The sequence below is a fragment of the Mastomys coucha genome, unplaced genomic scaffold (genome assembly GCF_008632895.1).
Source record: "Mastomys coucha isolate ucsf_1 unplaced genomic scaffold, UCSF_Mcou_1 pScaffold23, whole genome shotgun sequence".
Lineage (NCBI taxonomy): Eukaryota > Metazoa > Chordata > Mammalia > Rodentia > Muridae > Mastomys > Mastomys coucha.
This window is the reverse complement of record NW_022196906.1, coordinates 61,474,917-61,487,312: the sequence shown is the minus strand read 5'-3', so window position 1 is coordinate 61,487,312 and position 12,396 is coordinate 61,474,917. Positions and strand designations below refer to the sequence as shown.

The following is a 12,396-nucleotide window of genomic DNA, read 5'->3' as shown; positions in this document are numbered from 1 at the left end:
ACATACACACAGTCCATATATGAACATGTATACACACCACACACACACACACACACACACACACACCATAAATAATTTCTGGCTTCTGTTTCTTCTCATGTTGTTTTCTTATAACAAAAATTCTTGGGGTTGGTGACTAAGGAACTAAGGGTGGTCTCTCTGCAGTCCCAACTATAGTGTAGCCTACCCCCAAAGTAATTAAAGAACCAGATTTGCATTCTTTTTCTCCAAAACCTCTCTTGGAGGAGCAGATGGCACACACAAATGTTTTGCTCTAGAGACATATGGAAACCTCTCTGTTTCATAAAAGCCTCAATGAATATTAAGCTAGTTGCTGTGGAATAAGATGTGATAATCCCCTAAACAGGCCTAATTAGGTCAGATAGCTCCTTGGGTTACAGAACATAATAGGTGAAAATCACGATGTGATTGGGATTTCATTAGCAGTGCTTTTACATCTGAGTGTTTCTGATGGCACCAAAGAATTACCTGTTCCCCTTTATTTCTTTTATGGTCTATCCAGTTGTGCCCATTATTTTTCTAATTGTAAGAGAATTTGGCTTGATTTTTACATTAACTTTTCAGCTCTCTCTGGACAGGGAGGACAAGGAACTTCAGAAAAAGAGAGGACATTTTTTCATAGATTCTGGAATAATCCAATATATTCTCTTATTACAAGTCCTTGCTGTTATTTAATTTGTGGGAGAAAAGCTTTTTTTTTTCTTTTTCTTTTTTCTTTCCAGGAAACCATTATCCCTTCTGAGTCAAACTGGAGGCAGGAATTTGATTAGATTTGGCTCAAAATACAAAGCAAAATTTGAGTGAGAGACAGACAGACAGACAGATAGATAGACAGATAGATAGACCATGTCTTTGTGTCTGCCACCTGTGTATAGTTTACCCACAGTGGCCAGAAGGGAAGGTCAGACCACTTGGAGCTGAAGTTTTAGGCAGTGGTGAGTCACCCAGCATGGGTGGGAAACTGAACGTGGGTCCCCTGGAAGATCAGCAAGTGCTCTTAATGGCTGAGCCATCTCCCCAGCACCAGAATTTAATTGTTCTCTTTAATCCCATAGTTTAGCGATCCAATAGATCTTTAGTAAGCTAATAAGCCATTGCCATCTTAGAAAGCACTGGAACTCTACACTCTGTGGAAAGAGAGAAGTGTTCTGACAACCGAGTCATATAGCAAACAGCATTACTTACACTCAGGGTGGGTGTATGAGGTATGACAAGCCACTTTCCTGGCACTAGGGCCTGCAGTGGACCCAGCAGAACTCTGAGGTGACTTGATTCAATCAGGGTGTTTGAGTGGCCCAGGAGACCAGTGTCTGCAGGACCAGACCTTCTGCCCTAAGATTACCTGGTATAAGAACTGTAGTCTCCGAGTGGAAAGGATTGAGCACATAGAAAGGGCTGATGCATTCCCCATCACAGAGAAGGTGATGGAGGTGTAAAGGCTGTTGTGCTTGTTGTGGGCAGAAGCCAGGCCACCCAGTGACCAAGTCTCAGGGCAGACATGTCAGAGCTTGGCAGTATTTAACTTAACCTTAGTAGCCTGTTGAAGCAGAGTATGATAAGGCTTGGCTGTCCAATGGTTTGGTTAATCCTGGCTTTGGACCATCCAACCTCTCCTCAGGGAGGCCATGTTCTCTTCTTCCCTGTTAAACATCAGCCCTTCTGTTTAAGAGAGTGACACGTAGGGATGTTCCTGAGTTCAGCCTTTGGTCCCCTCTGCTTGACAGAACTAGACATGAATGTCCCAGCATGTCCAACTTAAAATACACATGCCAATGTTCACTAGTGTCCTCTCTGGCCTTCCTTCTGTCTCACAGAATTACATGCATAGGGTTAAGATCGACCCCGTTCTCAGTTTCTAGTAGCTTCAGCCAGTTGACTTAGGCTCTTCTCTTGGGCCCTTGATTGTTTTACAGAAGGGCAATCAATGCCGGGAGAACTCAATTTCAGAGCATGGAGTCACACTCTTGGGGGGAGAGTGCTGTTTATTTTCTTATCTCTTTCAAGATGGAAGCTGGGAGACCAGAAGTTTCAGGCAGACATGTTGTAACCACATGATATATGGCTGGCCTGTTTGAAATAAGTACTACTTTGAAGAAGCATTATGAAACTGAGAGGGAGGGGCCAGGGCCGAGGTGTGCCATCTGAGCAGCTGGATTAAGCGTCTCCTGTCGCTAGATCTATATCTGACTCAAGGCCTAAGATGTTCTTTTATTCACTACCTTAGTATCTCAATACCTGTGAGGGTACACAGCTCTGTTTTGCTATTGGATCAAAGTCCACTTAAAGTTGGCCCCAATGACTTTCTTGGGCTGGGATAGAACAGGCTCAGTGGCAGAACACTTGGGTAATATGCATGAAGCCTTGGACTTAATGTCTATCACTACAAGGAGGAAAAAAAAAGTAAAAAAAAAAAAATGACAAGGGGCCAGCAGGATGGCTCAGCAGGTAAAAGTGCCTCTCATGTAAACATAACAGCCTGAGTTCAATCCCTGCATTGTATAGTGGAAGTGGAGAACTCCTACAAGTTCTGCTTCTTTGACACAAAGTCCTATAATGTAGCAATATGTAGTTAACTAAAGGAATGAAACTATCTAACATTTTATTGTTAGAAACATTGTTGCCACAAAAAGAAATTAACTTAATAGTGATTAGAATGGATTTCTTCAAGTCTCTCTTGGAGTAAAGAGCTGAGCCCATGCTTTAGGCATGATAAGCCATACCCTCTCTTTCTGAGAGCTAGATTCTATCTAGAAAGAGCCACCCAGATTATTGCAACTTGGATGTCTTCTCTAGTGTAGGTGACTAAGACTCTGCCATTAGCCTCCAAGAAAAGTTTTGCCTATAGCTGGTCACTGATCTTGGCCCCTTCCATAGAGAGCATCCCTCAGTTATGATCACTAGTCTGCATGATATCCACCCATCCCCTCTACACCAGCTTTGTTATAGGAGCCTACTTTGGAGAGACTTATTAGGCAAGCAGATACAGTAGTTTCATGTCTCAGTTCTTGAAATAGTATCTGACTTTACTTAATATTTGCAAAGAGTGACATTATTTAAATCTCACTGTGATTTGTCATTAATATTTGGACAGTCGAGGTAGAAGACTGAACAATCAGCATGGATGCTCAGATATTAAAAACAGACACTCATGCCGGGCGCTGGTGGTGCATGCCTTTAATCCTAGCACTTGGGACACAGAGGCAGGCAGATTTCTGAGCTCAAGGCCAGCCTGGTTTACAGAGTGAGTTCCAGCACAGCCAGGGCTACACAGAGAAACTCTTGTCTTGAAAAGCCAAACCAAACCAAACCAAAACAAAACAAAACAAAAATGGACACTCAGCCAATGAGAATGAGAGCATTCGATGGAAATTAAAAACCAACCAATCAATCAGAATGGTCCCTTGACTTACCCAGCTTATACCAGTAAAATGTCTACTCATACTTGTTGCTCATTGTTGTTTCATTGTTCCCTCACCCCTCCACTAGCTGAGAGCAATCTGAGGCCAGGTACCATAGGACAGATTTTTCTGTGACCTCCAGGTGGCCTTGCTGAGCCGGCTTTATAATGTGAGCTTAATGAATATTTGTTGGAGTAGACATTATTAACCTGGTGATTGCTCAGGAAATATCAGTGGGTGGAAGAGTACAGCTTGTCCCTCTCTGATGAGGATAATTATAGAATTATGCCAGCAGAATATCACTAAACAAATGGAGTGTTTTTAGATGACACACAGGTGATAAAGGAATTGGTATTTTTAAGGGCTTATCTTTCAGTGTGATCTTGACAGACTAGAAAAAGAATATATAATCAGACCGATTTCTTAAACGCAACAATGAGTGGTGTAATTACAGAACGAATAACAAATACAAAGTAGAGTATAAATAGAAAGATACTGATGAGGCTGAAAGGATGGAGGATTTTAACCAAAAAAAAAAAAAAAAAAAAAAAAAAAAAACCAAACCAAAACAAAACAAACAAAAAACAACAACAAAAAAAACCCCTAATTCTCACCTGAAGTCTTTTTGGTTTAAGTTAGCTATCCTGGTTGGCATGACTGACTGATGTTTGTTTGTTCATTCATTCAATAGCTTATCCAGGTTCCTACTATGTGTAAAGTGTCCAGCGGGGTATCCTGGGGTTACAAGAAATTAGTGAAGTCTCTTTCCTAGAAGAGCCCCAAGATTGACAGGAGAAGACAAAGAAGTATGCGGATTATTCCAGTACACATTGAGGCCTTACATCACTGCTGAGTCATCAAAGAGGACAGTGACTATGAAGGACATCTTTGTAGCCCACCGGGACAGCTGTGCTCAAGCCATGGCAGAGGGCCAGCACTCAAGAGTAGCTGGCTGGAAGCATCAACATGGAGGATGCCATCTCATGGCTCAGAGGCTCCTTGCTCTGAATACCCATGTTCATGTAAGCACCTGGGTTCCTGTAGAATGCATCCAAGGGGAGGGAAAATCCCCAGCATGGCCAATTTCTACTTTGTCAATTACAGGTCTCACCCCACATTTAGTTTCTCTTAAGAAAACATTTCTCAAAGTCAAGTGTCACGGATCAACACATCAGCATTCTTGGGCTGGGGAGATGGCTGAGTGGATAAAAACACAAGGCACTTGAGTGTGAAGGCTAGAGTCTGGATCCCCAGAACCCACCCAAGGCAAGATACAGTCTCAGCCATGTACATCTGTAATTCCAGCGTGCACCTATGACCAAGTAGGGACAAGAGAATCCCTAGAAGCTCTTGTGTCAGCTTGTCTGGCATATGTAGAGGTGAACAATAAGATCCCCTGCCAAAAACAAGATGGAAGACAAGGACTGATACCTGAGGTTATCCTCTGATCTCCGCACACATACTGTGGCATGTGGTGCACCCAACATACACACAAACATGTGCATACACATACACAATGTACACACATACACACATTTCAAGACAAATTCTTGACTTAGGCTGAAATTTTGCATAGAGGATACAGTGTTTCTCAAGAATGTCATAGTTGGTTTTGGTGGGAAGGCCTTGCTATCCAAAGAATAACTACCACAGGAGATAGCCATGCCCTCATATGTGTAAAACATGGCCATCTTGCTTACTATCATGAGTAAAGCCAGCCAGCAGTGAAAAAGAGAATGCAGAAAACAAACTGAAGTTCTCATCAAAATCACCTTCAAACACAAGGCCCTCTTTCAGTATTATGATTATACCATGATTCAGTTACCAGTAGGGGAAATAGAAGTCAGGAAGAGAGATTGTTCAGGTCATGAAATACACACAGGGCAAACCCCTGAGATGTCTGTGTCTCCTTTGCATCTATATTTACAGTACAGAAAGCTTTAGCCAACATTTTCTTAATCAAGGTGAATTTGCTGGTCCATGTTCTCTACAGAGATGGGTTTGAGCAAGTGGAAGAAGCATCGGTATGACTATTTTCCTCAGATTGTTGTGATGTGACATTTTAGAAGAGTCTCTTCCAGTTGAAACATGATGCCAACAAGGAATCTGTTGCCTGCTGCCCTCTCACTCTACAAATCTATTCATAATAAAACCTTTGAGCAAATGGCTTCAACCAGTGCTACCCCTTTACTATCACTATGAATTTCATCTTTAATATACCAATGTATAAAATCTGAAGATTAATAGCATATAATAAAAGGATATTCTGATTTTTTTTAAAAAAATGTCAATATATCAAAAAGCCTGAATATTATTATCACCATTGGTATACAAATGTAGGATTAGAAAGCTCCAATATTCTACATAGGTGGTAGGAGAAAAAAACTGAGGAACTGAAAATATGACAGAATTATTTTTTAAAAAAATTCCATTAATTAAAAAAAATTCCCCTAAGGAAATTTAGGGACTTTAAATTTCCTAACTTGCATTTCTCTTCTGAACTTAGTTATTTACAATATAAGTGTGTCTCTTTTCACACACAAAAAGTGGCAGTAGTTGAAATAGTAGGACCAAAAGTTATTTTCTTAAGAAAATTTTTTTATGTATGGATGTTTTGACTACATGTGTATCACATGTACCTGTCTATGTACCATCCCACATGTGTGCAGTGCCGGCAGGAGCCAGAAGAGGGCATCAGGTCTTTTGGGGTTGGAGTTATGGGTAGTTGTGAGCCATCACATGGTTGCTGGGAACCCAACCAGAGTCCTCTTAGAGCTGTCAGTGAAACTTAACATTAACCACTGAGCCATCTCTCCAGCATTCCTCCCTCCAAAGTATTTCAATAGATACAAATCCTTAGAAAGAAGAGGGCCAGTAAGGTGATTGAACATGCAAATCTAATGATGAGAGTTTGATCCCCCAAATCTATGTAAACATGAAAGGAAAGAACCCAACTATGCAATATTTTCTTCTGATCTCTACATATATGCCATGACACAAATTCCACCCCCATCACATACATACAATAAAAATTAAAAAATTAATTAAATGTAAAAAAAAATAGAGAAGTTAGGAAAACTCCAATGGAGTTTGAAGACTTCTTTCCTTCTATTCCATGAGTGAGGACCAAGGAATGGAACTGAGCCATGGATAATTTTTCAGACCCTGGGTGGAGCCCTGGGTGAGTCATGCTTCAAAGTTTGGCTTGGGAAAGAAGCTTGATCTATGCCAGAAGGCAGGGATCCCTTCTCCAAAGAGAGCTCAATCCCTCCTCAGAACCAAGACTCTGAAGGCAGCTTTGACCTAAGTCACACTCTATACAAAAACAGCTGCTGCCCTCTGGGTATTGTGTGATTAATAAGTGTGAGCTAATGATGTCTTTCATCTTCTCTCCACATTGAAAGTGATGGTCAATATTAGGACCAACTAAATTTTCCTCTCCAATAGGACCAGACGTGCAACATAACATCACTGATATTGTACATGAAGTCACAGTCATTTAACATACATCTTAGAAGACTTTATCAATGTGTTCAATTAATTGTCCAGTTTTTTCCTTCTTATTCTAATGATTAACTCCACTGCTTCCTTTAATATTCTCTGCTAGAAGGTAGTTCCTTGTCTCTAAGGTAAGGTCTGTCCTAGAGGTTCTTAGATAGTTTGGTGTCAGGCAGGGCCCCTTTAATCCTCTTAAAAATTGAGGAGTCCAAAGAACTTTTGTAAGTGTGTGTGTGTGTGTGTGTGTGTGTGTGTGTGTGTGTGTGTGTTAGGGCTGTTGGTACTTAACATATTTTAAATTAAAACTGAAAATGAAGCAGAGATGAGACAGAGACTTCTGACAAGATATGGCTCCTGGTCCCCTTAGCCATTCTTCCACATGATCTGGACAGTAAACTCTTCTCTCACAGGAGCTTGATCTGGCTGGGTTTCTGCCACTTGCAGATAAAAGAGCACTGGACAATAAAGAATTAGTCTAGGGTAATAAATAATGAAGGTTTGAATTGAATACATCAAAGTGCTATTTCCTCCCTTCCTTTTGCCACCCATTAATTGAAAGCCTCCTGAGGAGTGATAAATTTAAACACAACTAACACCTACACTTCACAGCACCTTACCAGAGTTTCAAAGTGCTTTCACACTCAGTATTTAATTTTCACTACAACCGTATGAAGTAGTTTGTTTTACTTTTGTTTTACAGATGAGAAAACTGAGACTTGTGAAGCCTGTGAGACTTCACACAGCTGTGAAGTGGCTTAGTCAAGACTAAATACAAATCTAAATCTCTACATCTCTGTGGCCAAAGTTCATGACTGCTATTTTATAGGCTGTTCGGTAGCATAAGCCTTCCCACATTCTCTTTCTTGTTCCTTTTTTTTTTTTTTTAGAATCCATCCTCCTGCGGGGAGCAAGACGCTATCTATGAACCAGAGCCTCTAAAATGATCATTGTATTTGGCTGTGGCCTGTAGTTCAGAAGGCACGAGTGGGAATGAAATTAGCCCGCTAATATCACTCCTTGAGCTCTATAATTGAAGGGCTGTGGGAGGGGGCCTAGGAAATGGGCAGGAACTGGAGAAGCTGGGTAATACTCTGCAGATAATCCACAGACTTCGCGAACCATTGCATCTCCAAAGAAAGCTTGCCTGGCTCTGGGTTCAGGCGAATAGATGAGTTGAACGGCTGGACTTAGATTCGGAGGTCTTGGATTTGAAAGATGCCCACAAACAAAGACACAACAAAGTGAAGTTCCCTTGGCAAAAGAAGAGGAGTTTGAAACGAAGAGTCTTTTCCCTGTAAGGGTAGAAACTCCTAACACACCATTCCACATCACTCATTTGTTATCCAGGAGGGTTGTTCGGACAGTTCTGGCCAGGCACGCCCGCGGCTCTCCCAGAGTACTACACATCCCATAAAGCCGCGCGGCGCGGAGGGTGATGACAAGGCGCGGGCAGATTGGCTGGGTCGGGGAGGAGCGAGCCTGTCGCTTCAAGGGGGGCGGAGAGAGAGGCGGGGCGGGGCGCGGGTGGCTTGGCGGACACGCCCCCTAGCCAGAGGCCCCCCCCCTCCTCGCCGCTTTCCACTGCCTCCTTGCTCTCGGCGGTCAGAGAGGGCCGGAGCGAGAAGATGGCGAAGACGTACGATTATCTGTTCAAGCTGCTGCTCATCGGCGACTCCGGCGTTGGCAAGACCTGCCTCCTGTTCCGCTTCTCAGAGGACGCCTTCAACACCACCTTTATCTCCACCATCGGTGAGGGAGCGGCCGCGGCCCGGGACGGGAACTGAGAAGCGGGGGGCGGGTGCCTGGGGGCCTGGGAGAGGGCACGCGAGGGCTTGGCGCCCCGAGAAGGGGACCCCGAAGGGCCGCCGAGAGGGCAGTGCGATCCGGCGTGGCTGAGAGGGACGGGTGGGGACGCGGAACTGCGGACGGACGAAAGGGAACCGGAGCAATCGGAAACCAGGGGTGTTGGGGACACGAGGGGGCTCCGGGGCGGCGGCGGCGGCGGCGGCGGCGGCGGAGGCGTCCCAGAGGGACAGAGTCGGGGGGAACACAGGAAATCGTACGGAAAGAGAGAAGGAGGGGAGAGTGGATACGAACAAGGATCAGAAAGACAGGAAAGGGGAAGGAAATGTGAAGAGGGAAATGAAGGGTTGAGGACTTAAAGAGGGGCTTCAAATGAAGTAAAGGGGTAGAGGACACCAGGGACAAGAGAAGTGAGTCTAGGAGGCGGTCATCAGGGGATTGAGGGGAATGAATGAATGAATGATCAGGAGGCAAGAGATGAAACGATATTGGCTATAGAGGTGTGAACAGAGATGCCAAGAGAAAATGAAGAAGATCGGGTGGGAGAAGGACTCAGGAGGACCCGAGGGCGACGTGAGGCTACTTGGTGGAGAAAGTGAAGGAGAGCTCTGAGTGTTAACTAGAAAGGAGAAGGGGAAGCAGCGGATGTAGTGCAGGGGTTGAGAGATCAGGGAGGAAATGGAAAACGCGGGGCTCAGGACTTTCCCTAGTAACTGGGAACGCCGGTTTCCATTTTCTCTTGACATCTTTGAATCGAGAAGATTTTAAAAGTGACTAATGATGGAGTAATCTCTACGGAGTGCTAACATCTTTTGAGTGTCAATAGGAATTAAAGGGGCTGGGAACTTTGGGGGATGATGTGGTTAGAAAAAAAATGTATTGTTCACCGTTTTACTCCTTTACTGTCTTGGGAAGCAGCAGTAAATTTCTCAACTTTCTAAATTCTTGAGCTTGAGTAGTTAGTAACGTCCAAGCCAAGTGATCGACTGTAAATTCCGCCTGCCTCCCTGTGTAGTTTCCTTTAATTCTAATTACTTTGTAGGTGAATCATAACATACTGTATATTTCCTAATTACTTCTAATCAATTCAAGAAAAAAAAATTCCACTCTCCACTGGGAGCTGTCCTTATACCTTCAGTAAAAGACATTTGTGTTCAGGTTAGGGTTAGGAAGAGCATGTCAAAACTGCTTCTAAACCTTCAGTAGAATGACCTTAACATTATTTTCCTTGTTAAATAAGGGAATTAAAGTGCCCCACTCATCAGCTTTTTGGTTGTCTGGGTAATCTTTCTGGCCTCTAATACTAGCTTATTTAAAGCATTTTTCAGGGTGATCCACAAGTAATGGGGAACTAGTTTGTTGACAATAAGTATGCTTAAGGGGTTGGAAAGTTGCCTCAGTGGCTAAGAGTGTTTGCTGCTCTCACAGAGGACCCAGGTTTGGTTCCTAGCACTCACTTGGCACCTCGTACTGCCTGTAATTCTAATGGAGTCCAACACCCTCCTCTAGCCTCCGTGGGGGCTAGACATTTGCATGGTGCACATACATTTGTGCAGGAAAAAAAAACCACTTAAATATTTGAATTAAAAACAAAACAAAATCTATGTTTAAATATTTGTGACATTTAAAGATAGGTGACATTTTAAAAGTAGGCACAGAGCACTTTCCAGTGTAAGTATTGGTAGACTCTCCATGGTTTATTCTGATTTTTCTCCTACAGACTGAATGGAAATCTGGGTGTTGTGATGTCTGAGCTGAAGGAAGTTTGAGTTGCAAGTTCTTGGCAGTTAGTCTTGAGTGGGACTTTTCTGAGGAAGCAGATTTTAAATGTCATCTCCCATCTCGCGTAAGAGGCTTGGTGGAAGCTGGTATAATAACTAAAGGACATTCATTTTTGGTATCAATATCAAAACCCCAAAGAACTCTTTTTCAGTGTTGAAAGCATACTGCGGTACAGATTGTAAAGGACAATTTCTAAGAAGTTACGGGTGGGGGACATTGTTCCATGTGCAAACTTCTCAGAACTTTCTTCCTGCCTTGAAACTGAGTAGGTCTGGGGCAAGCGAGGTGGCTCAGCAGCTAAAAGTGCACACTGCTCTTCTAGAGGACCCACGTTTAGTTCCCAGCACCCACAGCAGGTGGCTCACAAATACCTGTAGGCCTGTAACTCCAACTCTTAGGGCTCCTGACCGGACTCCCCTTCTGGCCTCTCCAGGCAGCTGCACTCACACGTACACATCTCCCACACAGGTGCACACACGGACACATAAACTTTTTTTTTTTTTGTCGAGACAGGGTTTCTCTGTGTAGCCCTGGCTATCCTGGAACTCACTCTGTAGACCAGGCTGGGAAACTTTTTTAAAAGGAAAAAAAAAAAAAAGAAAGAAAAGAAAGTAACTAAATCTCACTAATACAATATGCTAAACTCCTTGGATTCCTCTGCAGTAAATTTACTAGCTCTCTTACCCCCCCCCCCCCCCCATTTTGTCCCACATTTCTTGTAAGGACCTTTTAACAGTATCTTTTAAAAATTACTTTTCTTGGCTAGGGGTTTAATTGAATTATATAGTACATGCTTAACATGGATGAGGCCTTGGACTTAATCCCTAACCACCCCGCTCCAGCACATCTGTGTGTGTGTGTGTGTGTGTGTGTGTGTGTGTGTGTAGTGTATTACATTTCACACTTTAAACATTACATTGTAAACACTAAAGCCAGTATCCTTTGACAGCTCAGATTAGGGGGTATATATTACATGGTGAGTCTTATGGGAACTCTTGGTCTTTGTACCTTCTGTGTGGTGAATGTGGTGAAGTGTCAAGCTGTGTCGTCAGTTGATAGGAGAAGGGAAACTTCCATCCCTTTTACTTAGCCCCGGAACTCCAACAGGAAGTGGTAGCAGACAGCCGGAGAACTTATATATACCTGAAAGTAAAATGCTTTGCAATTGCAATTATGCTTGAACAGTCAGGTGAAGTTTGCCCTACTCTGGAGAAAAGTTGCACAGACTCCTGACTGACCACAAGCACAGGCTTGAAGCGTTCACATTTCTAGCAGCAATGTCACTCCCGCCAAGCCCCACACCACACCTCCAATATGAAGTTGTTTTCATGACAGTTCGTGACCCTACTTTTCCTATCCTAATTTAAGTGTCCATTTGTGTTAAGTCCTGGGCTTTACTGTGACTGGGCTTGACAGCGTCTTGTAGTACTGCTGACAAACTTGATAAGCACCACGCCCCAGGAAAGATGCTTTCTGAGGGCCTGCCTGTGTTTGTATGTATTTGGCAGATACATCCCATGTCTGCTTTTTACTATGAAGTATGCTTTTGTTTTAATTGTGCATTGCTAGTGTTTAAGTGTTTAGAAACAGTTCTTTGGTCTTTAGACTGTGGATGGGGGTTGTGTCATCATGAAAGAGGAGAGACTCATTTTGAATTTAGGTTCCGTTGTCTCAGATACTCTTTTCGTTTCTCTAAGGTTTGCCACTTGGAGTCTTTCCTGTTCTTTGGCGTAGTAAAAGGTAGATTTTCTTTCACATGGCTTTCTGGAAATACTTCAGTCTTCTAGTCAGATAATACTTGCAAACCACAGAGTAAAGTTGAGTTAGTCACTTGAAATTACAGGCTTAATGCCTCAGGCCAACTAACTAGCTTTTTAAGTTCGAATGTTGGAAA

General features: G+C 43.1%; 1 protein-coding gene and 1 long non-coding RNA gene across 2 annotated transcripts in view; both read left to right on the top strand.

Moving 5' to 3' along the window:
- LOC116073351 overlaps window positions 1-4,510 on the top strand; it is a 17,540-nt gene extending 13,030 nt beyond the window's left edge. Inside the window, exon 3 of the long non-coding RNA XR_004111774.1 lies at window positions 4,111-4,510. This is a non-coding gene — a long non-coding RNA (uncharacterized LOC116073351). The remainder of the gene's footprint in view (window positions 1-4,110) is intronic.
- Window positions 4,511-8,399: 3,889 nt separating this feature from the next.
- The window catches only part of Rab8b (RAB8B, member RAS oncogene family), a 77,710-nt gene continuing 73,713 nt past the window's right edge, over window positions 8,400-12,396 (top strand). The window contains exon 1 of the mRNA XM_031345901.1: window positions 8,400-8,666. Within this exon, the coding sequence (XP_031201761.1) occupies window positions 8,543-8,666 (124 nt within the window). The 5' untranslated portion in view covers window positions 8,400-8,542. The remainder of the gene's footprint in view (window positions 8,667-12,396) is intronic.